Here is a 27,955-nt window from a genome sequence, read left to right as displayed (position 1 = left end):
AACTACTTGTACATATTTTTGGAATCATTCATTGCATATGTATTTAACTCCCCCATTAAGTATCCACCGACATTTTCTCACGTCCTTTCAAGAAATAAATCTTTATCTCTCATTCTTTCGCCTTTTTATTTTTTTTTACAATAGCAAATTTAACTATTACAAACTACGAAACTTTTAAACAAGCCAAACCAGCATAACACAAAAGAAAAAAACTTAAAAACTTTTTGATCGACAAGTCTCGATTACTTGTTACAAAATCTGCTCGTCGTGGAACATACTTTTTAATAGGCACCATTGTTGAGATAAGGATGGAGTAAACATTGTACGTTGTTGAAGAGCAAAACCCATAGAGATGAAAGGGTTGGTAAAGAGAGAGTGTCATTGCTACACTGGATAAAACGAGTCACAACTTGCGGCCCCGTACCATAAATAGGTACACGTGGCCCCTGCTCAAGAAAAGGGACTGCAGATAACATGCTATGAACCCCCAAACTTTACATTTGAAGAGCCGCCTTCAGGGCAATTATTTGAAAAATCATTGCTAAAATATCAAGAGAATTAGACATAGTCAATTCTCTAAAGATCTCCTGACATTTGAAATTGGAATAGGACACTGACATAGACCACATAACATCAACAACCTCTTTACCGACAATCACAACTAACCCCCTTTTTTCTATTATTCTCTATTAGACCTACGAACACTCTATTTCTCTCTTCACTTTACCATAGATCTTGACATGTTTTCCCAATGAAAAAAATAAAATATTATTCATTCAACAAATAGTATTTCGATTAATACTAAGGGTGTTCATTTAACCAAAATTTGGCTTTCAATATTTGAATTTCTTTCGGTCTATATTTCTCACCAAATCAAATTCAAAAATCAATACTGCGTAATAAATTTGGTCAAAACTCATACAAGTAAAAAAAATACAAAGCTTGAAAACCTAGTGTAATAAGGCCCTGTTCTTTAGAGCTGCTCTGTCCTGCTCTGCTCTGTGTTGTCCTGCTCTGCCTTGCTCTGCTTCGCATTGCGTGGAAATCTAGCTCTGCTCTGCACTGCTGAAATCTTGTATTTTAAATAATTAAGCTATGCTTTGGAGGCTCAAACATCCAATTGTAGAACATGACTATATGAGAACAATTTATAATTAGATTTTTCAATTCCAAACAATGTCAAACCGAAAATTTGAATTTTTAAAATATCACAATCCAATCCGATTTAATTTAAAATTCGAATACGATCAGTATTGATTATTCAATTTGGATTGAATTATATTTCGATGTTAATTTGAAATATTTTCTAGATATCTCACAATCATTAAACCCTCCCTCCCAACCTTCATTTTCTCTCTCTTTTTCTTTCTTTCTTTCTTTTTTTTCTTTTTTTTTTTTTTTTTTTTGTGAGAAAGTGGGCAAAGCCTAGAAACAAAGCAAACAAAAACACACTACAGGAAAACAAAAGAAAAACAAACACAAAAGAAAAACAAAAAGCTTTATCCAATATTACAATAATTTACAGTCTCAACCTAAATAGTCAAATTCTTTCTTCTCACAAATCTGAGTATCTTCAATTTCAAGATGACTGACTACAATTAGTTAAGTAATTCTGATTTCCAAAAAAAAAAAAAAAAAAAAAAAAAAAAAAAAAAAAAAGTTAAGCCACCCAAGTCATAAAGGGCCTTATGTTCTTCAAGGGATCAGACTCCAGACAAAGGTTCAATTCTTTATGAAGACTAGTTTATTAGATCCATCAGAATATATTGTAGTTTTGAGAGAGAAGTCTCCTAAATTATCTCACTACTCACTAGCATCTTAAAAGCTGGCAATTGACAATTACACCTCTAGGATTTCGAATCCCCAATATTGTTCTCTAATTCACTAAAAATGAAGGGTTTTGTCAGCTTAAATGAATTCAATGAAGCTATATAGCCAATACCTATTTTTTCCTATCCCAAAACCCTATCCACCAAAAAACCAGCAGGGGTGAATAAATGCTGTTTTCCTGTACAACTTGGTTCTAATCCTACAACCAATGTGCTATATATAGTTACATAAATATGTTACAGCCAGAACAAAGGCACAAGAAATATAAATTCTATGTTCTGGAGAAAACTCATAATAATCCTGTATATGCTTCGAAAATCTTGATAGACAAGTATCACCACGAAGCCAGCAACTTGACACCAGACTGATTTTGCAAATTCACCCTCCTTTGGCACCAAAGATAAAGATACAGGAAGATCAACGACGAGACCTTTTGCGAGAACTGCCATGTTCACTGTGACTTTGTCTGCAAAGATATAGAACGGTAAGTGACAATTACATACGTGCATTACCAACATACGTGCATTACTTTCGTACAGCCAATGAAAGAAATTAGTAGCTTACAAGTCATCAACATCACGCTCTTTACTCGATGAATCTTCTTTTCCATGTGATATTCTGCCAGCCTGAAAGTAAATTACACAAGCTTCATCAAAGATACCACAACACATCTATATATAAATTCGGATCTGCCAATCAACAAAGCCTTTTTTTTAGCACCTCCCTCCCCTTCTTGAAACAAACCAGCTCAGCAGACCATGCCTTAAAAATAAAGTAGCAAATTATTATAGAAATTTAGCACCTAAAACACTTGCTTGATACCAGTAGCCCAGTGATATGCAATGCCACTAACACACAAAAGGTAAAGCATTATAAGCATAAAGATTAAAGACAAGCAGCTCCTTTTTAATCTCAGTCACATCATCATGCACGCACAAGTAATACTTGATAATGATAAAGACCAAAGAAGGCTTGCCTGACTTTTCTTGATTTACTAGTTTAATGCAGGGAAAATGACCACTTTGTTTGGATTGAAGGAAATGGAGCAAAAGGAAGGGAAGAAAAATGGAGGGAAAGGAAGGGAAGGAAAGAGAAATGGAGGGATGAATTAAATTTCATTTGATAACAAATGAAGGAAGGAAGGGAATTGGAGGGGAGAGAAATGGAGGGATTAAGTTGTAAGAAATTGATCTCTCCAAGAATGGAGAGATTTGAGAGGAAAACTAATCATTCATCCCTTTCCTCCTCTTCCCTTCCCCTCCCTCCCCTTCTTTTTCTTCCCAATTATCTATCCAAACACATTGTTAGTAATATCCTAATCCAAATAAGAGAAGATTTGGTAACCTTAACTTGAAAAGAATAGTTCATCAGATGATACCAGTGACAAACAATCAATATTAATCTTGAGTTAAATCCTCTGTCCTCTGCCATTTATGTACTTGTCATTTATGTACTTGTACTAGACAAAGTACACAAATTTGGAGTTTCCTCAATAATGCAGGTTCATACATTTGCATCACTCTTTGTGACACATGGTCTCACATCCACAATACTTCTAGATATTAGGACTTTAAGAGTTAGAAACGAAGCTGGAACTATCTGAATTAGAATACTTATGGACAACGTCTTAGAACCACTTTTATTTGCCTATCTTAATGAGCAAAAAATTAGAATTTGGAGGTGAAGGTTACTGGGGTTGGCGGTGAAGGTGGAGTCATGGGTTGGTTGTGCAGGTGGTTGGGACAGTGAGGAGATATCAATGGTGGAAGTGGAGAGTAATTCACTTAGGAGATGGTCAGTACAATAAAATAATATAAGAGCAATAAGGGCACCAGATGTAATACACTATACCTTGAGGTCACTTTAAAATGTCACTTCTATATATTTTGGTTTCCACCATGCAGAAAACCCCAAACCAAAATGCCACCATGTAGAATTTTCCAAATTTAGAATTTACCAGATTTATAAAATCCTTCAAAACAATACAATGATTAAAATGCTCTTACATCCATTAATGACAACCCATATTTTTTCTCTCCATGGGTTAGCCTTATTAAGAGCAATGAGGGCACTAGATGTAATTTAACTTCTTTTTTTTTTATTTATTTATTTAGTTTTTGTTTTTTGACAAGGAGATGTATATAGATTAACCCTAAAGAAAAAGTCAAAAAAAAAAAAAAAATCTTGTTTTCACCATGCAGAAAACCCAAACCAAACCAGGAAGCCACAATGTAGAATTTCCTAAATAAATATAATCCTTCAAAACTGTATTATGATTACCCTTACACGCACCCACTCATGATAGCTAACCCAAAATTTCTCTTTCTTCCCCTTTTCTCTCTTATGTACTATTAACGATTGACTGAATTTATATCTCTCTTCCGATGAGGTGCAATTATTTAATTGATTTGCATTATCTTCGTCTTCACTAGAGGTGTGATAATGATGAGAAGTGCAGACATCTTCAGGTTTAATTGCAAGGGTTGTCGCAGTATTGTTGGTGGTGAGATTGACGAAAAATTTAGCAAGGTGGTTGGTGGTGGCAGCAAATGGTTAGGAGGTCATGGGAAGGGAGTGATTAAGGGCCAATTTTTTTGGGGCTCAGCTTTTGTAAATATGCTACCTCCAAGGATGAAGTTTAAAATCGGTATGAGCTTGTGAAGGGTTAAATAATTCTCCCTTTTGTAAGATAAAAAAAATAAAACTTTCTTCCTCTCCTAATATTCATCTCCCAAAAGTCCTAAACAGAGGAATTGATTTTCTTCTACCCTTCTCTCCCTTCAGATTATGTAAATATGCTACCTCCATTGATGAAATTTAAAGATAGTAAGTTTGTAAAGGGTGAAAATAATTCTCCCTTTCCTAATTCCCAATGTATAAAAAGGATTAAGAGCACATAATATACAATAAATTTTTTGAAAAAAAAATCCTTGTGCGCCTTAGCTGCACCTTATCAAAATCGCCTCGCCTAGACAATAAATGGCGCATTACCACTAACGTCTTGCGCCTCAATGCCTAGACGCGCCTAAAATCTTATCCAAACAAATTGTTTGACTTTTATGGAAGATTGGAAGAATTATAACCCTAAAAGTGCCTAAAAAAAGAATTAATCAAACTTCCGAATTAAAGACTATTCTCTAATTTTCCTAATTGTCTACTCTTATTCCTCTTTGATTTTCCGTCAGGAATTAGTTGTAATTTAAGAACGTCATAAAAGGGGAAATAAGAGACCACTTAGTGATGTAAATCAGAGTTAAGCAATGTAACTCTACACACTAAAATTCATACCAAGAAAACAAAAATAATAGAAAAGGCATGCTTACTAACAGGATGGATTAATGAATTACCTGCTTGATGCTTCTAGTATGAGCCTCCAGATATTCTTCATAAGACTGCAGCAAGAATTTTAGAATACAAAAATCAGGTTAATATACTATAAAGCTTGTCCATAGAGAAAAAAACCAGATCTGGTAATTCATGCTTCATCTGGATAAGGTTACATGTCAGGTGAGGCAGATTAAAAACTATGTGAGCTATTGATAAGACTAGAACCTGAGCCATAGCCAAGCTGATATCAAGTAAACAGGCTGTAAATCAGCCAATCAAACTATGTAAGTCCCCAGGCTCAGTCAGTCAAGCCAACATTACAGCTTGGAGGCTGAAGTTGTATCAACCTAAGCTTCAGGTCAATTTCAGTGTTTTACATTAGCTAAAGTTGCAGGAGATTTTACCTCCTATCATAGGTAGGGTTCTTTTTGTGCTTCAAAGTATTTTGCGTCACATAGTATATTTTTCAGAAATCCACGTTTCTATACTGAGGATTTCCTTATTAGTATTAAAGCTAAGGGCTAGATACTTCTTGTCAAAGCATGTTCTACACTGAGGAACACCCCCCGAGGCCCCAACCAAGCACAAAGCGTGCAGCCTTGACTTCATTGGGCTTGTAAAGTGGTAATCCATAAACAATAAAACCCTATTACTCATGCAATGAGAAGAGCAATACAATTTGAAAATCATATTTATTGGAGGTTAATGCAGGGTAAGACTGGTCAAGGCTCCCACGAGGCCACGAGATTAACTAGGAGCCAAGTGCTCTTCCGAGCCTTGCCTTTTCTCAACAAAAGAAATAGACTTTATCCAAAGAATTCATCAGGGACTCCCTTTGTTTTTTATTTATTGCAAGGCTTTCACAATTGAAAAAGACCCACAACTATTTCGTCATTTCTCACTCCCACTAATTTCTGTCACAATATTATTTCATTATTCCCTTCCACAACCTCACTAGCATTATTTTTCTTCCCAATACAATTAGATATACCCCTATTAATGATACTTTATATTATATCATTCCCACTTAAGTCCCCACCCCATAAAAATTTACTTGAACTTTATGCACACCCTACTGTTGCATTTAATCAAAAACAGGAGTGGAAACTAGCAAAACTCTATAATCAAGCTCACAATAAATATTAAAATATTTTACACTACCACTCAAACATTGTCCTCGTCTCACAACAATTATCTCACTTAAAAAACATAAATGAGTAATTCTCCCGTGTAATTTTAAATAGAAAAACCTCATATTTGATTGGCTTGGTTGCTAAAAGTTCCCAAAATATCATGCCACCCTTCTATGATTATTTACATCATATTAACTTAACATATTTGCCGCTGCATAACTTAAACCATAAAAAAAATACTTCCTTTGTTTTTTTTTTCTATTTGTCCAATTTGTTTTTTTGCGTAGTTTCCATTGCATATATATAATTAAGATATTTACAAACTTTTACAAAAAAACATATAAAATTCATGTATGTATGACACTCACACTCCTTCCCTTGACCGTGCCCCTCAACTTCATTGTTTAAGGGTTTGAGATACCCACCACAGAGCAAAGTGACACTTCCACCGGAGCCTCGATTTCCTCATCATGAACAATCCCTTCTCCGCCGCCACCTTACTCATCTTCCACCTCGCCTCCTTGCCCGGCAATCAGAACGCTCAACTCTTTTTGTTTGCATCCCCCACCTTTCATCACACCTAAAGCAAATCCCTTTGGCTCTTCTTTCTTGTAACTCCGCTACGGTGAGTCTCCGCATCGGTGGTCCACTCCTTCCGTCGTTCAATCCACTGGAGCTGCCTGCCATATTGATTGAAGATTGTGATTCAGTTACCTTAGGCCATGTGTTAGGCCTGTTAGCTAATCAGTTATTTCGTTCATCGCACCAAACATGCCAATATTAGCATTGATGGTTCGTAAATGTAACTCATTGTTCAAAGAACTATTCAGAGTCCCTAGAGCTCCTTGTAAGGCTTGTTGAAAAACCCGTTGTCGGACTTGATTAATCGCTTTTTGTTGTTCAAGCTGAATGGTTTCGTTTTCATAATTTCAAATTGTTCTAAAGTTTAAGTTGAATTAATCAAATTTATTTTTTCTCGTTCGATTTCAAAACATCCATTCACTCGAAACTGATCCACGTCTATTTTGACTTTTTTAAAGCGAGTCCTGGCTTTTTCCAACTGTTCAATGGCCTTTCGGTGGGTTAGGCAGGCCGTATGTTTGCACGAGGCCCAAACCCTTCCCTTTACTGTTGTTGTATTGGGCGCCACTATTGTTGGAATATTAGGCCTCGCTGTTCATCGGTTGGGCTAGCCCAAACTGAATTCCCCCTCTTCGATAGTGGTACACCTTGTCCTTCTCCTCAATCAATCTGGCCAATTCCATCGCCCGATCTAAACAATCCGAGTTCAACGTCCTTAACTCGGTTTTGACTTCCTCTTTTAACCCGTTCACAAACTCGGCAAAGAGAAGGTCTTCAGAAATTCCTTCAAAGGGGAGCAACGAACTCGATAAACTTTCTGCGATAATCCTCCACCATCCCCCCTTACCCCACCGCCGGCCACTATTCGTATAGGGTGCCGGCGTGAGATGGTCAAAATTCTTGGAGGATTCTCACTTTCAGTTCCGACCACTGGGTTATGCGTCGCCGACGTTGTTCCCGTTGATACCACTTCAAGGCAGGGCCATCCATGGCTACCACTGCCGCCTTCTTTTTCTCACGTTGAGAGAGTTGATAAAAGTCAAAGAACATCTCCGCTCTAAGTATCCAATTATCAGGGTCTTTACCTTCAAATACCGACATATCTAATTTCCTATGCTCCCACTAGCTCCTTTCGCGAGGGTCTCCGTCACGCGCGTTGCCGCATCGCCATCCTCCGAGCTCTCCGTCACGCAAACCACTAGTCTGGTGGTCTCCAGGCATAACAACGAACTGCTGCTCACCTTTCATATACGGGGTTGCATTTGGCACTTGGTTCTCCCCGTGATTCTGACTTGTTTCTGCCTCCAAATTGACCACCGGCGGTGGTAAAAGTGGTGGATTAGGAGATCGAGTTCCCCTTTAAGACCTTCAAACTCGTTGTTTAGCCTTTTGATTTTACTCCTATCAATGGTTGCCTGAGCGTCCTGATCAGTTTGGAAGCAATCAATCCTTCCTTCCAACTTCACTTTGTTTTCTTCCTGTCTCTTTTGCTCTACTTTAAACAGTGTCGTGAAGTGGTCGGTGATTGCTTTTTGGGTATCCTCCATGGCTAGCTTCACTGCTTCCGCAACAGTTGAGCTAATGGAACTCTCGTGTTTCATCAGCTTCTCTTCAATCGACTTCAATTGAGACTCGACTTCAAGCTTCTCGTCCACCGCGTCGGCGCGTTGGGTCAACGTCAGCCCCGTCATGATCGACCGCTCTGATACCAAGTTTGTAATGGACTACACAAATTTACTTAATAATAATAATAAAAGGACTAATTTCTCATTAATGGGTTGAAGGAATACAAGTTAGTAGCTTGAGGCTACAAGTCTCCTTAGCAACTTGAGGTTGCAACTTTCCAAAGGGTCCTTACAAATTTCTGAATACTCTTCCTATTACCCAAACTAACATACTTATACTAAGATAACTAATGTTCAGAGTTGACTTTAAGGCTAACATGTGACTACTTATCATAATTAGAAAAACCATAAGAAACATAATAGAATTAGATTGCTTTTCTTTCCTTCTCTTCCTCTTAATTAGTTGTCTTCTACTTCATTAGAGTTGTGTTGATGCCTTGAGATTGCTTCCTGTTACTGTGGTTGTTGTTTAACCCTCCTCCTAGCATAGACCCGAAGGTTCGGTTGACCCGAGTCCATCACAAACCATTGCTCAGCTACATATCTTCTCTTTAACAACATTACCACCCACTATCACAACAGCAATAAGCCAATAAGCATATTCATGGGAGCCACAAATTTTATGCAATTGGCTCAAGAATCAAATTCAACCGAATCAACCATAAATACTAAAAACAATCAGAATCAAGAGCCCAAGAAGAATTCATTGGATTAATGTAATAGACTAGCCTTAGGAGGTATATTTTTGTAATCCGGGTCTACGCTAGAAGAGTCAAACTCAAGTATCAACAAGCAGCAGCCAAAAAAAAAAGCTATTCTAGGAAGAAGACAACTCCACTTAAGTAGACGACAAATTTAATTAAAAAGAAGAGAAGGAAAAAAAGCAATCAGCATCTAGAATATTTCATTATGGTTTCTCCATTTTCGTTAAGTAGTCACATGTAAGCTTTAAGGTCAACCTTCACCATTAGTATAAGTAAGTCACTATGTGTAACTTAAAAAGGTATCCAAAAATTAGTGAGGAAAACTTGGAGAGTTGCCTCAAGTTGCTAGGAGATTGGTAGCCTAAAGCTACTACTTGTATCCCTTAATTATTCCGTTATTGAAGAAGCAGTCTTTCTCTTAATTCCGAGTAGTATTAGAACGAATCAGCTTCTAGCGTAGACCCGGATTACCAAAATATCCCTCCTAAGGCCAATCTATTACAATTAATGATCTCTCTCCCTCGATTTATTCTCAGATAAAATGACCTATAACGCAGTGAGCGGGGATATCAGTGATGGTGGATGGTGCCATAGGGTGTCATTGCCATTGCGAAAGGCTGGCCAAGACTCCAGGGAAATGGCTGCAGCCATGAGGTATCATTATCAAGGTGGAAGGCTTGCTAGGAGCAAGAAAGGGGAGTCGAGTGGAGAGAGAGAAAGAGAGAAGGAGAGAAGGGGGGAGTTGTTTACACATCTAAATTTTGAATTATGATTACCAAATCAGCAGTTTGGCACCTTTACTAATGATGTAAATTTGGGTGAATTTTCATTAAAACTAACAAAAGATAAGATTTCTAACATTGACTTCACAAAGTGAAATTATTATTGCAGATTAAGAAAAAGGTTGGATTAATGTGAGTAATATTCCCATATCTTATCTCTAAATTTAACAATTCATAATTCATATATTTGTGAAAACTGTATATACAAAGGAAAGGCTTTAGCAAGATAACTATACAAAATTACTACTGCAGCTATAAAAATTCAAATATTCTAAAATAATTCAATCAGCAGCAGAAAATAATAATTATAAGCTGAAAAGAATATAGCATATGAGCCTCTTGATAACTAAAGTAGCTAAGATAGGACCATACCATTTCAAGAAACTCATCTTCAGAAAGAGTACTACACAGAGGACTCATTTCACCAGACATCCGCATGCCATCAACTTGAGAAGAAACTTTGTGATCAGCTGGTGAGTCTAAAGCACTTCCTTTACAATGGGCTTGCCTAGTCAGTGAACCTTTACTTCCTGAGATAGGCAGACTCTTGGGAGGATATAATCCAACAGGTTCATGGTGTGCGACAAGGGACCCACTTGCTTCAGTATGATATTGATATAGATAAGATGAGTAGAGCATGGATTTTGTGGTCCAAGTCATATCCATAGAAGGAGCAACATACCCCTCTTCAGGAAAACAATATCCAGATTCCACACCAGGCCTCCTCACAACAAATGCGTCCCTGAAATAGAGTAAATAAAAAATCACAAATAGCACATCCAACCTGACTAGCTTAGCTCTGACCTATCATACTACCTTTTCAGACTTGGATCCTCTTCAGGTTCTCTATCAATAAGTTGACAAAGTGCTTCCCCAATTTCTGGAGGTACCTCCTGATAATAATTGAAATATTTTAATTCAACTTAAACTCTGTTCAAAGTTGAGCAGGGGAGGGAAGAGATAATTCATGCATTATTAACCTGGCAATCTCTGCTTATTTTGACAGGTTTGTATTCATTCAGTGGATTTTTCAGATGGATAGTTTTGTGGAATGGCAAATTACTTAAACGCAACCATTTGACTCTGAAACTGCGCCCCCATGGATTATTAGCACCAGTTCCTTGTGTCCAAACATTCTCCCGCCTCCGGCCAACAGAAGACATCATCTGTGCATACCCTTGGAAGAATCCGCTTGAATTAACACTATATATCAGAATTACTTTACGACATTTCTGCAAGATAAGGGAATCTCGATAAAATACAACATTGATATAAAACATCATCACATCAAAGGAAGCAATCTTACATGAAAAGCTTCTTCCAGTACGGGCTCATTCATGAGTTGGGTAGCCCAGATTCCCTTTTCAACTGAGAGTTGGATATTTTCATGATTCAAGCTCTTAATGATAAAGTACTTCGTATCTTTTAAAACCATATCTGGATTGTTCATCAAAGCACTGTGCCCCTTATCTTCTGTCCTAGGTGGGTCTCTCTCCTCATTTGCTCTACAGCTGGAACTGTCTGAGATTACAACTTAGCTTTGTCCGACATCAGTCCACACATAAATAAAAAAAATAAAAAAAAAAACTTTTTTACATGTATAAAGCTAAACGAAAAATATAAAGTGTTAGATATGAGCAATAACATACTAAATAATTTCATTCAGTTAATAAAGGCCAACAGTATTTTCAAAGCTCTAGTTCAAAACAAGATAAAAAATTCAGCCTTGCACATACAAATGCGATTGAACATTTTTAAAATATATCCGTATGCATGAATAATTTAACCACACCTGATCTAATAGAAAGCAGGGTATTAAGATTACTAGTAAGATGGATGCTTTGAAAGATTGGTAGACATTCCAAGCATATCCGGTCCAGCCACGGTTTCATGGTATAAGTCATAAGCTTTATTTCTTGGGTTTATCCTTCATTCTTGTAAGGTAGAAAAGTCTTTTTTCTCTATCTTTTGTGGTATCTTGTTTGTCCTCGAATTTTTTTTTCAACAGTATCATTAACCAATCAATAACATCCCTCCCTAAGCATCTCAAAACCTCAACAAGGATACCATTTGAGGCAACTACTTCCCTAACTTTCTTCTCTTCAAAGCATTTTGTACCAATATTTTTTAATCCCTCCACATATTGCCCAATTTGACTTCTTCGTCCTCAAGAATGATGTCCTCTATACAACTTATCAAAGTATTATGGCCCTGTTTGGTAGTTAGTTTATTGGGGGTATATTAGCTTATTTGACTAACTTTAGCTGATTGACTAGTCAAACAAGCTAATACAAGTGTTTGGTACTAAGCTTATTGAAAGAGCTTATTCCACTAAATAAGCTCTTTTTGAAAAAGCTCATTTTAGGAGTTTTTTCAATTAGCTTATTCATTAATTATTGTGAAATTACACTTATAACCTCATTTAATTTAAAATCCTATCTAAACTACCTACCCCACAATTAGCTTATTGGTCATTTCACATACTCAATCACCTTTAAGCTATCAGCTATTTACCAAACACTTTTATATAATCAGTTAATACAATAAGTTAGTCAAATCAGTTAATAAAATCAGCTAGTCAAAATCAGCTAACTCAATCAGCTTCAGCTTTCAGCTTTCTCCCAAACAGGGCCTATGTCAATCTGTTCACAACATCTCTATCATAAACAAGAATCCTTTGTCTTTCATCCTTCATACACCACACCATAAAGAGGCCATTGGTCATTGCTTGCATTTTTCTTGCCATCTTATTGATCTCTTTTGCAGCAACTCTAGTGCAATTTGTCGTATACATTTTTATACACCTTTCACTTAATTTATCATCAAAATAACTTCCTTCATGTCACCAGCATGTACCATACTATGCAATAGTCTGTTCTTTTCTACAATCATTCAAAGATAGCCATTCTATTCTCTTCATAATTGCCTTATTTACATCCTTATTGAGCCATGTTGTGTTTCCTGTTGCATTGGTAGTATCCATACACCATAAACCTTTTTTTCCACTATAGATATAGAATTCTTCACCTATTACCCCAACAACTTCATCAACTATTCAATTATAGTAGCCTTTTAAATTTAGACCCAATAAGCTCCACATTACAAAATCTAATCCTTTGCTCACCTAACATCTATTCCATCATAGACTCAATTAAATATGAAAATAAAGGGCTAGAAGTCGGTATTGTGTAACTACAATTTCCTTTGATATCATCATGCAATTAAGAAAACAATGTTAGTTCCAATTTTTGAATTGAAATTCATTAGAAGTCATTCCATCCTCCATAACCAAAAGCACCATGAAACCAGTGTTACAAGGTTCGCGGTACGGAGGTGCGAATTGCAACCTGGTTCGTTCGTACGCGGTACAAACGCGACTCAGGTCGCTTGTGGTCGCGACTCAGATCTTGAAATTGACAACCCGATTTAGATTTCATAGACTGAGGTTATGCTTTTGCGTTTTAGGGTTAAAGGTTGTTGACACTCGTGTTGAAGCTTCAAAAATGGTGGAGAATAAAGGTTGAAGACAAACATAGGAGAGAGGAGAGAGAAATCAGAACATTGGATACTACTTTTATTTTTTTATTAATAAATTAAGTGAAAAGTAGGAGAGACAAGTCAGAAAACTGAATGGCTTTTTAAATATAACAATTAGACCCCACACTCTAGTAGTTTCCTCTTTATTTTATGACACCCACCCTTTTACAGTTTTACTTTCCCTTGGTTATTAAAAATATCAGATACGATTGACCCAAGGGCAAGGCAGTATTTTTATTTTTTCAAAATACAGAGTATATACTTCTTCGTATTTCATTCATATATACTCCATATATATATATTCGTACCCATCGTACCGGAATCACCAAAGGGCAGCGTTCCGCGTATTCGTTTCCGTACCACGTTTCAAATCGTACCCCGTACCTTGTAACATTGCATGAAACATTCTCAAAACCGCATTGACTGTCTCCACATGTCCAATTGGAAGTCCAATTCTCCACAAATAAATAGCTTCCCTATGTGGTGAATACTTTACATCACTACATCTAAATTATCCTAAAATTGACTTTAGAAGCTTAAACACCTACTCTCTCTATCTTTATTTGTTTATCTCGTTGTATTTTTTGAGGTTAAACTTAAAACTTTGATCACAAATCCTCAATAATTTATAAGAAATAACATAGTCAAGTGGGATCTTGTTAGGTTAATTATAATGTCTACTTTAACAATATCAATTTTTTAATATTTATGCGTGTTAAATTGAAGATATTTATGTTTTTTTACAATCTTGAAACCCGTTAAAATTTAAATGGGACTAACAAATAGAAAGAGAGAAAGTACGATATTTACAATCCTTATACCAAAATTAGTCTTCATGCTAATAATGGGGTTTAACTTTGAAGCTTTGAGCACAAATCCTCAATAATATACCCGTCATCCGACTTTGATAGACGACGTGTTGGTCGTGTTTAATGCCAAGCATACTCCCTCCGTCCCCAAAACTTCGACCCTTTTGGGTTGATTTCGTGGTTATTAAAAAACTTAAATAAAAAGAAATAAAAACATATTCGAAAGATAAATTTACATGGGGTTTGTAAAAAAGTAGAAAGATAAAGAATTAAAAATACATGAAAAAACAAAATTTTATATTGGGAAGCTAATTTTGCACAAATATTGTTGTAAATCGGTGGGTATTTTAATGCAAATGGGTCAATCATTTTGGGACTAAAATTAGGCCAAAAGGGTCAAGTTTTGGGGACGGATGGAGTAAGAAATAACATAGTCAAGTGGGATCTTGTTAGGTTCATTATAATGTCTACTTTAAAAATATCAAATTTTTATTATTTATGCGTGTTAAATTGGAGATATTTATGTTTTTTGACTATCTTGAAAACCGTGAAAATTTAAATGGGACTAACAAATAGAAAGGGAGAAAGTATGATATTAACAATCCTTATACCAAAATCAGTCTTTCATGCTAATAATCTTATCACCTTTTGTTACAAAATAGAATTGCATCATTTACTATCTGATCATCAATGTCAATATCAACTTCATTTTTATACTTGAATTGTACTGAAACTCTAAAGTCTTAATAAAGAGTGAAAATTGGCAACATGCCTACATACTAATGAAATTGTTTGCAAGTAATAATGTAGAGGTATTCTAAGCTGGCAAAAGTCAATCAAAACTCAACTTCAGAGAGCTAAATAAACGAAAATGATTCAAAAGGCTAAGCGAACAAATTAAAAATTAAAGTTAATAAATTATTATAGCAATTTTAAAAAAAAACATTTTTTACATGCATAATACACAGTAGACAACAATAAAAGCTTTATAAAGTCATCAGTTGCTTAACCTCAAAGTTGTGTGCTCAAGTTACAAAAATTTCATTAGGTATTGAGCAATATTATTTGTTAACTACTTTGAAATAAAGCATGTTACAGAATTATAAAAATAAAAATAAAATAAATAAAAAAAAAAGAGAGAGAGAGAGAGAGAGAATACATTGATTGTCATAAAACAGTTTCTAGGAAAATATCCAATTATGTACATTTACTGACTACACTTATACATGGTTATAAAAGCAACATTTTGCTGGTTTAAAAATAGCATATGTTGTCAAAAAAAAAATTAAGTTGTTAGTGTTTACAAAATGTGTAAAAAATAATTAAAATATGTAAATAAATATGGGAAGAAACGATATATACTTCCTCCATTCCTGAAATCGAATTAATGTAAGCTCTTGTTTCTAGGGTAGTATGGATACAAAGTATGTGTAAAAAAAAGGTGGTTCGGGAGCAAAGATAGAATGGTTCAAGAGCACTATCCACTTAAAAAGAGCCTAAACCTAATGGATATTGGGAAATAAATAACAAAAACCTAGTTGATCTCCCTTGTTTTCACTCCAATCAACGAAAAAATTGCCATATTTGCTAGTTGGTAGCCTTTGAGAAGCTCATGAATGCCAAAATTTCAAACTAGAGTATGTAGCTATAAAATATTATTCACAGCAAGACCTCACTGAAAATAACAAATTAATTTAAAAAAGGTTTATGTACTAGGTTAACTTTCTCATCCTTTACAGCATCTGCTATTCATTTTTAGTATTCTCTAAAATCCTGGATGTTCTCAACCACTGTTCTCATAAACCAAAATTTTCACTTTTTGGTAAAGTTTTAATTAGCGCAGTTCTGTAGACATGCATACCCAAAAAGCATAAAAAAGATTACATAAATGTACTAACACGCATTAGAATGCAGAAAAGGTCAAGGAAAATGAAGAGGAAAAATACAGTGTGCAGGAAGACACATAATGACATAATCACTAATCAGGCATCAAACTTTGACAGCCTAAAAATTCAAGAAGGAAACTACAACTGAACAGCTGGAAAAAAAATGATCAATAGTAAAACCACAAGATAAGGCCAACGAATCTTGACAGAATTTTTTCCTTGCAGTATTATAATCTAGTTACGTTAGCAGAATAAATTGCTAGAATCAAGCCAAAGAGGAATAAAATCATCATGAAAATACCTGGTTCTTCCAAATTCTTGGCATCATGCTTCCGGGATACAGAAGAATCAACAATGGAGGCATTTTCCTTTGCAGTGTCAGTAGACATGTCCTATATATATCTGTCCAGTCAATTTAATAATGGCACAATCTGCAGCAGCATTAGCGACTTTTAGAAGAAAAAATAGCCTGCTAGGTTCATCTACAAAGTTAATATCAGACAAAACGATAGAAAAACAATGCATTGCTACTGGGAATAGTCTTTAGCAGGAATCATATAGCCATCAGTAGCAATTATAAATTAGAATATAAATTATTAGAGGCAAAGCACTTTTCATTCCCCCAAAACTTAGCACCTAAAATCTTTGATGTGTGAGCCTCAGCCCCATGCCTCGTCACTCAGGTTTACAATACTTGTACCTCTTACGCCTAGAGATTTTTGAAACCAAGATGATTACAATGGGCTGCACATACAGTCCATATTGTACATGAGGTCCAAAATTAAGTATTTTAAATTTTGATATTTTGGTTTTAATATTTACTTCTTTGTATTCAGAAAAGGATAGAGAAACCTCTATATGGGATTCAGGATATTTCACCTAAGAGATTCCCCAAGTCCCAAGGAAGCACACACTTGAGAGGCTCCCCAATGAATCCACTCTCCCCTACAAGAGTATAGGCATACAAGCCCAAACCTAGCCACAGGTTTCTGACTTAGATTTAAGAGGGGCAACACTACAGAACAAATGAATACGATTGTTGTTAAATATGGCAGAAAAATACAAATTGCTTGCCCCTAGTTAGTAAGTACAATTATTAGATTGTACAAGTAAATATGTATAGTCCTCTAACACTCCCTTCCCGAGAGAGAGTTTTTATGACACGGAGAGGAGGTATTCTTAGATGTATAAATACAATAATGCTCCCATATAACTAATTTACTATGCACTAACGTGTTCAGGAACAATCCTGCAACATAACCACATAACTCGGCCTTCGTCTAACTTTTAACTTGGAGGTGTTGATACAGATGTGGTCTTTGCTAATTAGATAAGATTTAACAATTATATCATTCTATGGATACAAAGAGGTGCCTAATAATAGGAGGTCAAAAGGAAGCAATATATGTCAATAAGAGTAGCAAATTAACATATACTATATCCCAATCTCTTTGAGACTCTGACTAATGAACCTCTATCTTCTCTTCCTCCTTTTTCTATTTTTACCCTAACCTTCCACTTCTTGGACGTCCATCAATGCTAGTATGCTACCACCACTCTAACTTTCATTACCACATTCACCACCTCATTTAGAACTACACCTCTGCCATCTATCATCTACCAACATATCTTCCCTCCTCCATCTCTCTGCCAAAAAGGCCAATGCCATTCTGGATATCTACAAAGACCACAACTTTATTTATCCATCCTCCATTAACTCTCCCCAGGGTTTATTAGATCTGGCTATTAGTAACAGTGTAAAAGTTGTGGCGCATAAATGGAGACGCTAAGGGTTGGCAAACAGGGGAGGAAAATAATAAGAAATGGCGCAAAGCCATTCGGGGAGGAGAAAAAAATAATAATTGACGAGCAAGGAGAAAGAGTATTTATCCTATTACATAGATAACCAATCAGCAAAATGTACAACAACAAAAACGGAGAACAAGTTGTCCTTAAAAATAATAGTGCTTTAACTATCCTTTTAGATAGATAACCAATCAGCAAAAAGTACATGAACAAAAACAGAGAGCAGTTGTACTTAAAAATAAAAATAAAAGTGTTATAACCCACTTCCATTGAGTTTCAGCCATTATCTAGAAAATGCTTCACTATATACTCATACAACAATCTTGTCAAATGACTTGGAAAACAGTTTATTCACAGATAAATATCCTAATTATAACATTTCACTTACTCATTTACATGGTTTTTTAGCCTCTTCTCGTATTTTTGAAATGTCAACCAACTTTTCACAGATAAATATGATATTCCAAAATAAGGGAAATTCTACATGGTGGCCTCTAATTATTGCACTTTGTATAATTGTATACATTGGAAATTTACTATTGCCATATTCTATAGTGACCCACGACTTTTGCAAATATCTCTAACATGCCCTTATAGATGTTATATGGCTAACTTTTGGTGTTGATGGTTAACCTTTAGTTCCAATAAGTAAAATTACTACCTTTCCCTCCTAATTAATCCAACCATCACCACCTAGCTGCCACCACTGCCATCCAGCCACCACCACCGCATTTAAAACAAATCCAACCTCCCCCCCCCCCCCCAAGTCCCCAACCCATCCCCAAACCCACCTCACCCCACCCCAAAACCAACCCCCACCCACGCAAAACCACCCCACTCATCCAAAACCAACTCCACCCACCAAAAACAACCCATCGCACCCAAAAGGTAGTAATTTTATTTATTTAACTTAAGGTTAACCACAAAACAAATACAAGTGCACATTGGAGATATAAACAAAAGCAAAGGGTCACTTAAGAATATGGCCCCCCCAAAAAAAAAAACCAACGAATAATTAGAGGCCATCATATAGAATTTTCCATAATACAATTAACGGATGTGGAGCTACATGGAAGTACAAGTAGCCAAATTTGCTACAGATTCCGATGATCTGGAGTAATCTTTCAAACGACATGTTTACACATTTGGTGAAAGATTGGATCAATTTAGGTATCAAATAAGATCTACAACAACAGCAACAAACACGCTTGACTCTTATTCACAGAAAATCAATACACACAGAAAATTAACAATAAATTAGACATTCAAAGCAGTAGAATAATCAAATGACCACAATAAAATGCACTAAAAAATCAATCAGAGAAAAATAAGCAGCGTGCTTTAAAGAATAAAGGTGCGAAAACCTCAAATTGCAGCTTGAACTTGGAGCAAATGTTTTGGTGAGAAAAATTAGGGATATCAAGATCCAAGAATATATATATTGTAACGTTTTAAGGATGGGAGCCTTGTGACTGGCTAGAGAGCTACATAGAACAAGCATCAAACTTTGGATAGTCTATCCGGCCCAAAATGGTGTAAGCCTTTTTCCTTCATTAATTTGGCCTGCTCTTCTTTGCATGTACTCAACCAAATTAATCTTCTGCATTAAATAAACAAAATCATCAATATAATAGTCAAGATTCTCATTTTAGAGAAACTCTTGAATCTGCTAATCTAATTTCTATAAAATCCATGTCAAAATTAAAATAATTTTTTAAGTAAATAAATGGACATAAAATACCTATAAACACACACATTGTAATATTGCATGTATTTACTCTATAATCCCCTACAAAATGTATACCCAATTTTTAAAAATATATCAGGGATTAATAATAAAAAGAAATAAATTAAATTAAAACAAAAAAGTGTATAGTGAAAGAAAAAGCAAGAGAAAATGTGGATAAAGAAGGAAAAGTAGAAGAAAGTGTGGAGATGAACGAGGTTTTTATATATACAAAAAGGTGAAATTTTTTTCGGAATGTCCATTGAAGCCAAGTATGAACATCATTTAGTGACGGAGGTTAATGCTAACATTACCTCAAGTCTATACAGCTATACCCTATTCCAAAATCCCCTTAAAAAGAATGGTTTGTTTTGATAGTGAAAAATCCATTAATGTGTACTCTTAATTTATTAATCCATAATGCATTCCAAGCAGTGTAAGAGGCCAATAATCTTCATGCGCACTCCTGCTAACCAATTGCAAGTGCAGCATGACATTTATCTTCCTGCGCATGAAAATTTTCAAATCTACACAATACACTCATCTACCTAGATATTCTTATCTCAAAATTTCCCTACTCATAGCAATTGCAATTGAAAAGGAAACTCAAGCAATGGATATACACATGTCAATGTATGCAATTACCTCTATCCAGAGTTCTCATGAAACATATAATCCAAATTTCAGTTGTTTCAGTAAGAGCAGACTGCCAGACAGCACAAAGCCATACCTCAGATTTCACAGTTCCCAAGCCACAAGTTCTCTTTTATCATGAAGTTTGTTGTATCTCCATCAACGAGATTCCACATTGGATCAAATCTGATGTTACAATATACTCCTTTCGTCCTATACAATAGGCCACATTTAACTCAAGGTCATTTTAAAGAAATTAGGTTGAATTACTATAACTATCCTTCTTCAATTAAGTTTTTACATCTTTACCATGCCACAAAGTAATCTTTTCTAACTTATCATTAAGCAGAAAACAAAGAAGTAGCAAGTTTTACAAAGAAAATTTAGAAAGTGGACTATGAAGTATAATTTTGGGATAAAGTAGAAATGAAACCAATTATTTAGGGATGGAGGGAGAAAGAAATAGCTCTAACAGGCTAAAAACTATATTACATTGATTATAAGTGTGAAATATCTTTTTTTGTCTCCAATAAGAAGCAAAGAGCAGCAAACAAAGTTCTTCTAACCACAAAATCTTATCATGGATGCTGCTTTTCTACAATGATAAAATCAAACTAATAATGCTTCTTTGCATTGATATGAGTAAAGGCACTAAGGCTATGTACAAATTGTACACTAGTGCCCCTATATCCCCCCTTACGTAGACATCACTAGAAAAATCGGAGTAACGGGATGTTCAGCCAATTACGAGTAACACATACTACAGCTTTATTCAGTTCAATTATAGTAAAGCAGAAAAAGGAAGGAAGGGAGGGGAAAAGAAAAGGTTAGGAAAGGAAAGTGATTTTATTTCCCAATGTTCGGTTAATGAAAGAAAATGAAACGAAGAGCAGGGAAGCAAAATTTGATTTTGTAAAGGGCTTTCCTTCCACTTCTCTTCCTTTCTTATGAATACTCATGTCATTTAGCAAACCAAACACGAGAACATAATTAACCAAAAAGGGGCTACAGCAAAACAAAATGCCACAACTATTCTCATCCAATAATGAAGCCATGATCCTGATAAATGTTCTAAAAGACCATGCCTCTTGAAAACTTCTCGACTCGACTCGACTCAACTTGAATCGTTCCGGCATGCTAGTCTAAACCTTCACCCGCTGTTTCAAATTCTGACCACTAATTATATTCCTAATTTTTTGCAACAATTATACATATATAAACCATTTTGGTATAGCTTTTAAATTCAAAGTATTTATTCAAACATTCAACAACTAACAATCAAATTAAGAAACAACAATAACCCTAAATGACCAAATAATACGTTTTCGTCTCAATTTCACCCAATTAGTTCTAAATTAAAAAGGATTAACAATAACTTATCCTGAAATAGCAACATTCAGCTATCAATTTCCCAAAATTCATCCGTTTATCTTCCAAATTACAGCATAAACCATTTCAGCTTTGCAAATTCCTCAATTAAGCAATTTTAACTAAAAATTAACCGAAAAAAAGGAAAAATCGAAAGAATTAAGCAATGAGAGTGAATGAGACAAGGATTAATTACCTAGCGAGTGAGAAATTGAGTTGAATTTCTGGAAATTTTTTGAAAATGCCCCCAAAAATCCTTACCGCTGAATTTAGCTTGGTTGTGTTTTACTAGTAAGCACTTGGGAAGAAGGAACGACGCTCTTTGGCTCTTTCTACTCTCGCCTTTTTTTGAATGATCCTCTCTTTCCAAATACAGATTAAAAACACTGAAATGTTTACTGTGTGCTGATGTTGTACCGTGTACTTATTGATATTTTGTACTCATTTTAATGATTGTTTTTCATTGGATTAGTAGAATGTACCATATACGGGGTATATACAAATTATAGTGAAATTGTAAATGGGATATTTTTCTTTTTAAAAAAAAAAAAAAAAATAGGAGCGTTTTCGAGCAATATTGAGAGAAAGCGCTTAAATATTTACACTATTTCAACGCATAAATTACTTTGACCTTTAAAATTCTAGAGTATTTTTTATAATAGTTGATGGATTAAAAATAGAAATATTAAGATGTGTCCAAAAAATAGTTTATATTATACGGAATATATGATACAAAGAGTTAGGATACATTTCGTTTACTTATTAGATCTTATTATTACACCTGAAATAAGTGAAAAAAAGCATATTCTTAGAGACTTAGAGTTAATGTAAATATAGTAAACGGATGTAGTGTTATGAAATACGAATTAGTACTTTCTTTCGCATTTAATGAGTTTTTTTTTTTTTTTTTTTTTTTTTTTTTTTTTTTTTGAAAGTAAAGGCTTTTGTGTACAACATATTTTTATACTAGTTGATTGAATTTTGAAACAAGTGGTCAATCGCTAAATCATACAAATTACAAAGTAACATATATTATCAATTAAGGGTCTGTTCACATTTACTGAACTAAACTGATGATTGGAGCTGAACTAAACTGATTGGAGCTGAAATGAATATTTTATGAGAAAGGGAAATTAGGAGCTGAACTGAAGTGATTAGAGCTGAACTGAAGTGATTAGAGCTGAACTGAACTAAACTAAACTGAAATGAAATTAAGTAAATGTGAACAGACCCTAAGTTATAATCTATAAAAGAAATATAATTCCATTTGATACAGATATTGATTAAAATAGATATAACATAAAATTACAATAAAATATTTATAGTAACACATATATATAAATAATAAAATAAAATAAACAAATGCGTCACACGAGTTTAATCTTAGTCATCCAATATTCATAGCATAATGTGTAGATATCTTGGTGCAATGACCATTATTACTGAAAAAGAGATAAATATGAGCTTATGTTTTAATCTTGCTTTTCCCACATCCTAGGTGAAACTAGGCTTTCCTTGTGAGCAGAAATAACATCACACGCAAGTCCATCTGTTGTTACTAGATCCCATGTTTCTTGTGTTTCAAGGTCATATAAAACGATTCTACCACGATAGAACAAGAGCTTGTTATCCTTCCAATGACCAAGTGGCCTTGGTCTATCAAACTCATTCTCACAGTTAAGATCAATGGTGTGTTTCTTTGTCCAAGTCCCTTCATTAAAACTCCACAACACGAACCGGTACGTATGTAACGTATCCCACATCCCTTCTCGTTGACGGTCTTCAATTAGTAAGGCAACAGAGTTGTAACATACTGCAAGACTATGCAATGAATAATAATCCACCTTCTCATCATTTGGTAGTTGCCACTCATGAAATTCATCCGTAAATAGATTGAAACCAACAATCAAATGATAATAATCGCGACATTTATCACCCTTGTTTGCTAGCCAATAAACACTATCATTCACAAAGATGTAGCAAATTTCCCGTTTCATATGATATTCTCCATTCAATTCACCCCAATGTCTCCAAGAATCATTCCGTAAAGAGTAGATAAAAATCGATGTAGAATACTTCATATGTTTTTCTTCCGAATCTTTACGTATTCTCGTATCAATGCAATTCTTGATAATAACTACCTTGTAATCATTAGCTAGAGGATCGTGTCCAAATCCATAAAACTCAAGGTAACTACAATCATAATATACATAATATCTAAGACACTTATAATAAGATGGAAAATTAGGGCTCTTAAATAGGGAAGGCAACTTTTTTTTCTCATTGAGTGTTGGATTCCATAGATAACGACCATCTTCCTCAAACCAAGGCCGGTAGTAATATAATCCATCGCATGGACCATATAAGAACGTATTATTAAACTGCATAAGAGAATCTATATTTGCACTTGCTAATAAAACTTTTGGTACTTTAAAATCTAACAATAACTCACACGTTTCAAGTTCACCGGCTTGAGTAATTGGAAGTTGAGTATTAAGACATTCACAACTATCATCATTGTTTTTATAGTAATTTTTTAGATGCTTTGTAATGAAATTAGGGCTCTCGATGATAGCATACCATGATTTGCAAACAACTTTAAATTGCAATAGAGTTTTCACAGGCAACCTTGACAAAATTTCCGTTAACAAATCTTCGGGAATTGAATCTCCAATATTTTCCTTTAAAACTCCACTTGACCTCTTTCATGCCCTTAACATTCTGCAAATTAATATCACATGCTTGTATGATTATAAGTAAACTTATATTTGCATTGAAAAAATATCAAATTAGAAAAAGTGACTGATAAACCATTAAACATTATTTTAATGCGGGTAGAACATGTTATAAATTGGATAAATTAAATAATTAAAAGAAGAATTTACATACCTTTTCTTTAAAATGGTTGCAATTTCATTCATGTATGGATACACTTTATGTTCGTACAATGAAAAAGCCATCTCTACAACACTTTTTAACACAAACTGAAGATATTTATATTAAGAGGCTAATGCCTTGAGTTAATTACATCAAGCATCACACACAAATACAGCAAAATTGGATGCCTTCCAAAATAATGCCTAGACTATAGGCTACTGCCATATTCCTGTTGTACACAACCCCCATATAACAGTTAACATTACAATTTACTAACCCAAAAGTAAGATCCAACATCCCCAAAAGTCATATTCATCCATAGCCAAGATTAAAAGAGAACTACACTGATAAAACTGTAGAAACCACTGATGCATCAGCAGCAACAACATTTTGTGCAGCAGCAACATGGAGAAGATCAGCTTCATAAATCAAGCGCACACATTCTGGAACAAGGTAATGAGTTTTGTAACCCACGGCCATATCTTTGCCAAAAGCAGCTAGTTTATGAGCTAGCTCATTCTGCTCCCTAAGAATATGAGTGATGATCACTGATTCAAATCTTCCCATAACTGCAGCCACATCACAAACTGCAGCCGCAAGTTCATGATGTGGGTTAGGGCCAGTGGTAAGCAACATTGTTCTCAAAGATTGTGCATCTGTTTCCACTTCAACCTTCTTGATCCTTAGATCATTAGCAATTGAAAGGCCATCATTGAGGGCATACAGTTCTGCTGCAAGAAGAGAGATAGCTGAATATTTGCAGGAGAAACCTACGTACCAAGTCCCATCAGATCTTCTAAGAACACCCCCACCTGAAGAAGTAGCTGAATTCATCCATGATCCATCGGTATTGATCTTGATATACCCCTCTTTAGGAGCTTCCCACTTCACACTTGATCGATAAAACGAATATTTTTAACAACACAATACATAATAATCGATAAAACGAATATTTTTAACAACAAAAAAAAACAAAAATACAAACCACCAATACTTATCAAGTTATCAATATGGATTAAATTATTATTTGTTGCAATTGTACAAGTTTTACATTTCGAACAACGGAACAAGTTTTTTTTTTCCAATTTTTTGTTTCGTAAAAAGATAGCATACAAAAAGAACATAAAAATTACTACTGCATAATTCTACTTTCACGGTGTTGGCCTTTGTTTCAGATCATCAATTTGTACAAAACTTTTGACACAACTTTTCTTTTTTTTTTTTTTTTTTGAAGGGAAAATTTTTGACTCGACTTTCATATATTAACAACGCATAAATTATTAAACCTAGATAAGTTATACTTTGATTTAACTTTAATTTAATATGTAAAAGTTTCAGAATCAATAACGCAATTTACTGTACTTAAGGTCTGTTCTCTTACGTTGAAATTCAGTTCAGCTCAATTCAATTCAATTCAGTTCAATTCTATTCTGTTCAGTTCAACTCAGCTCAGTTCAGTTCAGCTCAGTTCAGTTCAGCTCCTAATTTCCTTCTCTTATAAAATATTCATTTCAGTTCAGTTCAGTTCAGCTCAGTTCAGCTCAATTCAGTTCAGCTGAGTTCAGTCAATGAGAACAGACCTTTATTGTTAAAACCTTATTATATACTTCGTATATTCACCCAATTTTTTTATGAAGATATGGACTAAATAAATCAAAGCCAACCTTTGACAAAATAAAAATCCATCAAGCAATCGAAAAAAAGATTAAAAATTAAAGGTAATTCATAAAATTAATGTAGAATTTTACCGAATTTTTGACGAGATAATAAACTATCACGTTTGTTGGTTAAATCCGCAGAAATCGAATAATAAAATGTTGAAAATCTTGAAATCGGTGGTTTAATGTTATTAATACTCCGTATGTATATATATGGTCAAGCTTAATTTTCAATGTAATTTATAGGGATTAGGGAGTACATGGTGACAAGCTTGGGCATCAAGTATTCTAGTGGGAAAATACGGAGTAGCGTATAATAACCGACTCCTAGGTTTTTGCAACCAATTCCAAGGTTTTAAAATCTTTTTTTTTTTTTCTTTTTTCTTTTTTTTTTTTCTCTCTGAACGGTAAAATCTATTAAGTTAAGTCCTTTTTTTTTTTGGAAAAACTGAAAAGAATAATCCCACCTTTTGCCCATTTGCTGAGTAAAGGTAAAATACAGTCCCTAAACTTTTGTATTTGTGCACTTTTAGTCCCTGTCAACTTTTTTGTGCATTTTTGGTCCCTCCTCCACCACTTTAGGTGATTCTAGGCAAAAGTTTAGGGACTATGCTGACTAAGCATTAGTTTAGGGACTATGAGTCAGCAAAATAGTTTAGGGACTTTGAGTAATCAATATTTTAGGGATGTTGATTTTTATATTTTAATATTTTTTCAACCAATTTTCTTTAGCACGTTTCATTTTTTGCTGAGTTTAGGGACCTTAATTTATTATTTGTCATTTTCCTTTTTTTGACACATTAATTTTCTCATTAACATTAATTTAAAAAACAAAAGTAATTAAAAAGCTATACTGATTTCTTACAAATAAAAAAACAAAAAAAGAAGATAATAATTTTTAGGCTTTTAGCTATGATTTTATAAATAAATTAATTTTTATAAAAAAAAAAAAAAAAAAAAAAACCCACCCCAAAACCCAGCAACCACCGTACCCTCACAACCCCACCACAACCCAACCCCACTCCCCCACTGACGAAAACCACTGTAACCCATCCACGATCCCCCAGCCCCACCGAAACCACAATTACAAACCCCAAACACAAACCTAAATCCAAAATCCCCACAATTAATTGAATCTAACACAAAAATCAAACCAAGTAAATTAAACAGAAAAATTAGCCATAACAAAATAGGAGAGAGACATAAAGATACAAAATGGGATTTTTTTTTTTTTAAAAAAAAAAAAACCCTAACCTTCCTTATTGTTAAAAATTGAAGAGATAGAGAAGGAGTTGACTTGAATAGTGCAAGTCTACGGTGATGGAGGAGGTAGATACTGCCAGTTGGTGGTGGTTTTCGATCGTCGAAGGAGACAGCAGAGGCGGCGAATTGAACGAGGCAGCGTGGACGAAGATGGAGGAGGAACCGTGGGCGACGAATTGCGTGGGAGAAGATGAAAGAGGCAGGAAATGAATCACGAGCAGGAAGCTTGGGTTCTTTAACTTAAAAACAAATTTTAAGTTAATAATTACTTGAGTACCATTTTTTTTTAATAAATTAAGGTCCCTAAACTATTTTGCTGACTCATAGTCCCTAACTAATGCTTAGTCAGCATAGTCCCTAAACTTTTGCCTAGAAAACACCTAAAGTAGAGGAGGAGGGACCAAAAGTG

General features: G+C 34.7%; 2 protein-coding genes across 4 annotated transcripts; both read right to left on the bottom strand.

The window, feature by feature from the left end:
• Window positions 1–1,726: 1,726 nt before the first annotated feature.
• Window positions 1,727–22,128, bottom strand: LOC145582655 (uncharacterized). 3 transcript variants are annotated; one of them, XM_081639653.1, is made up of 11 exons: window positions 21,945–22,128; window positions 20,393–20,593; window positions 19,386–19,621; window positions 16,517–16,646; window positions 11,290–11,504; window positions 10,964–11,215; window positions 10,800–10,876; window positions 10,356–10,725; window positions 5,178–5,222; window positions 2,395–2,456; window positions 1,727–2,296 (listed from the first exon to the last, which is right to left on the bottom strand). In XM_081639653.1, exons 4-11 carry the CDS (start codon window positions 16,602–16,604, stop codon window positions 2,248–2,250), a joined length of 1,158 nt encoding a protein of 385 aa, XP_081495779.1. In that variant the 5' UTR covers window positions 16,605–16,646; window positions 19,386–19,621; window positions 20,393–20,593; window positions 21,945–22,128; the 3' UTR covers window positions 1,727–2,247. The 3 variants fall into 3 exon arrangements, with proteins under 3 accessions (XP_081495779.1, XP_081495770.1, XP_081495785.1); XM_081639644.1 differs by having other exon boundaries at window positions 20,478–20,593; XM_081639659.1 differs by lacking the exons at window positions 19,386–19,621; window positions 20,393–20,593; window positions 21,945–22,128 and having other exon boundaries at window positions 11,290–11,494; window positions 16,517–16,644.
• Window positions 22,129–23,220: 1,092 nt separating this feature from the next.
• LOC145568098 (F-box/kelch-repeat protein At3g06240-like) lies at window positions 23,221–25,459 on the bottom strand. The gene is made up of 3 exons (XM_081627533.1): window positions 24,989–25,459; window positions 23,975–24,450; window positions 23,221–23,941 (listed from the first exon to the last, which is right to left on the bottom strand). The coding sequence occupies exons 1-3, from the start codon at window positions 25,457–25,459 to the stop codon at window positions 23,221–23,223; spliced, it is 1,668 nt and encodes a 555-aa protein (XP_081483659.1).
• Window positions 25,460–27,955: the final 2,496 nt, after the last annotated feature.

This window comes from Chenopodium album, chromosome 2, assembly GCF_948465745.1.
Source record: "Chenopodium album chromosome 2, dcCheAlbu1.1, whole genome shotgun sequence".
In the NCBI taxonomy this organism is placed as follows: domain Eukaryota; kingdom Viridiplantae; phylum Streptophyta; class Magnoliopsida; order Caryophyllales; family Amaranthaceae; genus Chenopodium; species Chenopodium album.
The sequence above is the reverse complement of the archived record's forward strand: the minus strand, read 5'-3'. Positions and strand labels throughout refer to the sequence as shown.

Coding starts and splice junctions, on each gene's coding strand:
- LOC145582655 (XM_081639653.1), bottom strand. CDS start 16,604: ATGTCTACTGACACTGCAAAGGAAAATGCCTCCATTGTTGATTCTTCT. Junction 10,726..10,799: donor GAGGATCCAAGTCTGAAAAG/GTAGTATGATAG, acceptor ACTCTATTTCAG/GGACGCATTTGTTGTGAGGA. Junction 2,457..5,177: donor ATACTAGAAGCATCAAGCAG/GTAATTCATTAA, acceptor ATTTACTTTCAG/GCTGGCAGAATATCACATGG.
- LOC145568098 (XM_081627533.1), bottom strand. CDS start 25,459: ATGAATTCAGCTACTTCTTCAGGTGGGGGTGTTCTTAGAAGATCTGAT. Junction 24,451..24,988: donor TTGCTGCTGATGCATCAGTG/GTTTCTACAGTT, acceptor AGGGCATGAAAG/AGGTCAAGTGGAGTTTTAAA. Junction 23,942..23,974: donor AATTTTCCATCTTATTATAA/GTGTCTTAGATA, acceptor TTATGATTGTAG/TTACCTTGAGTTTTATGGAT.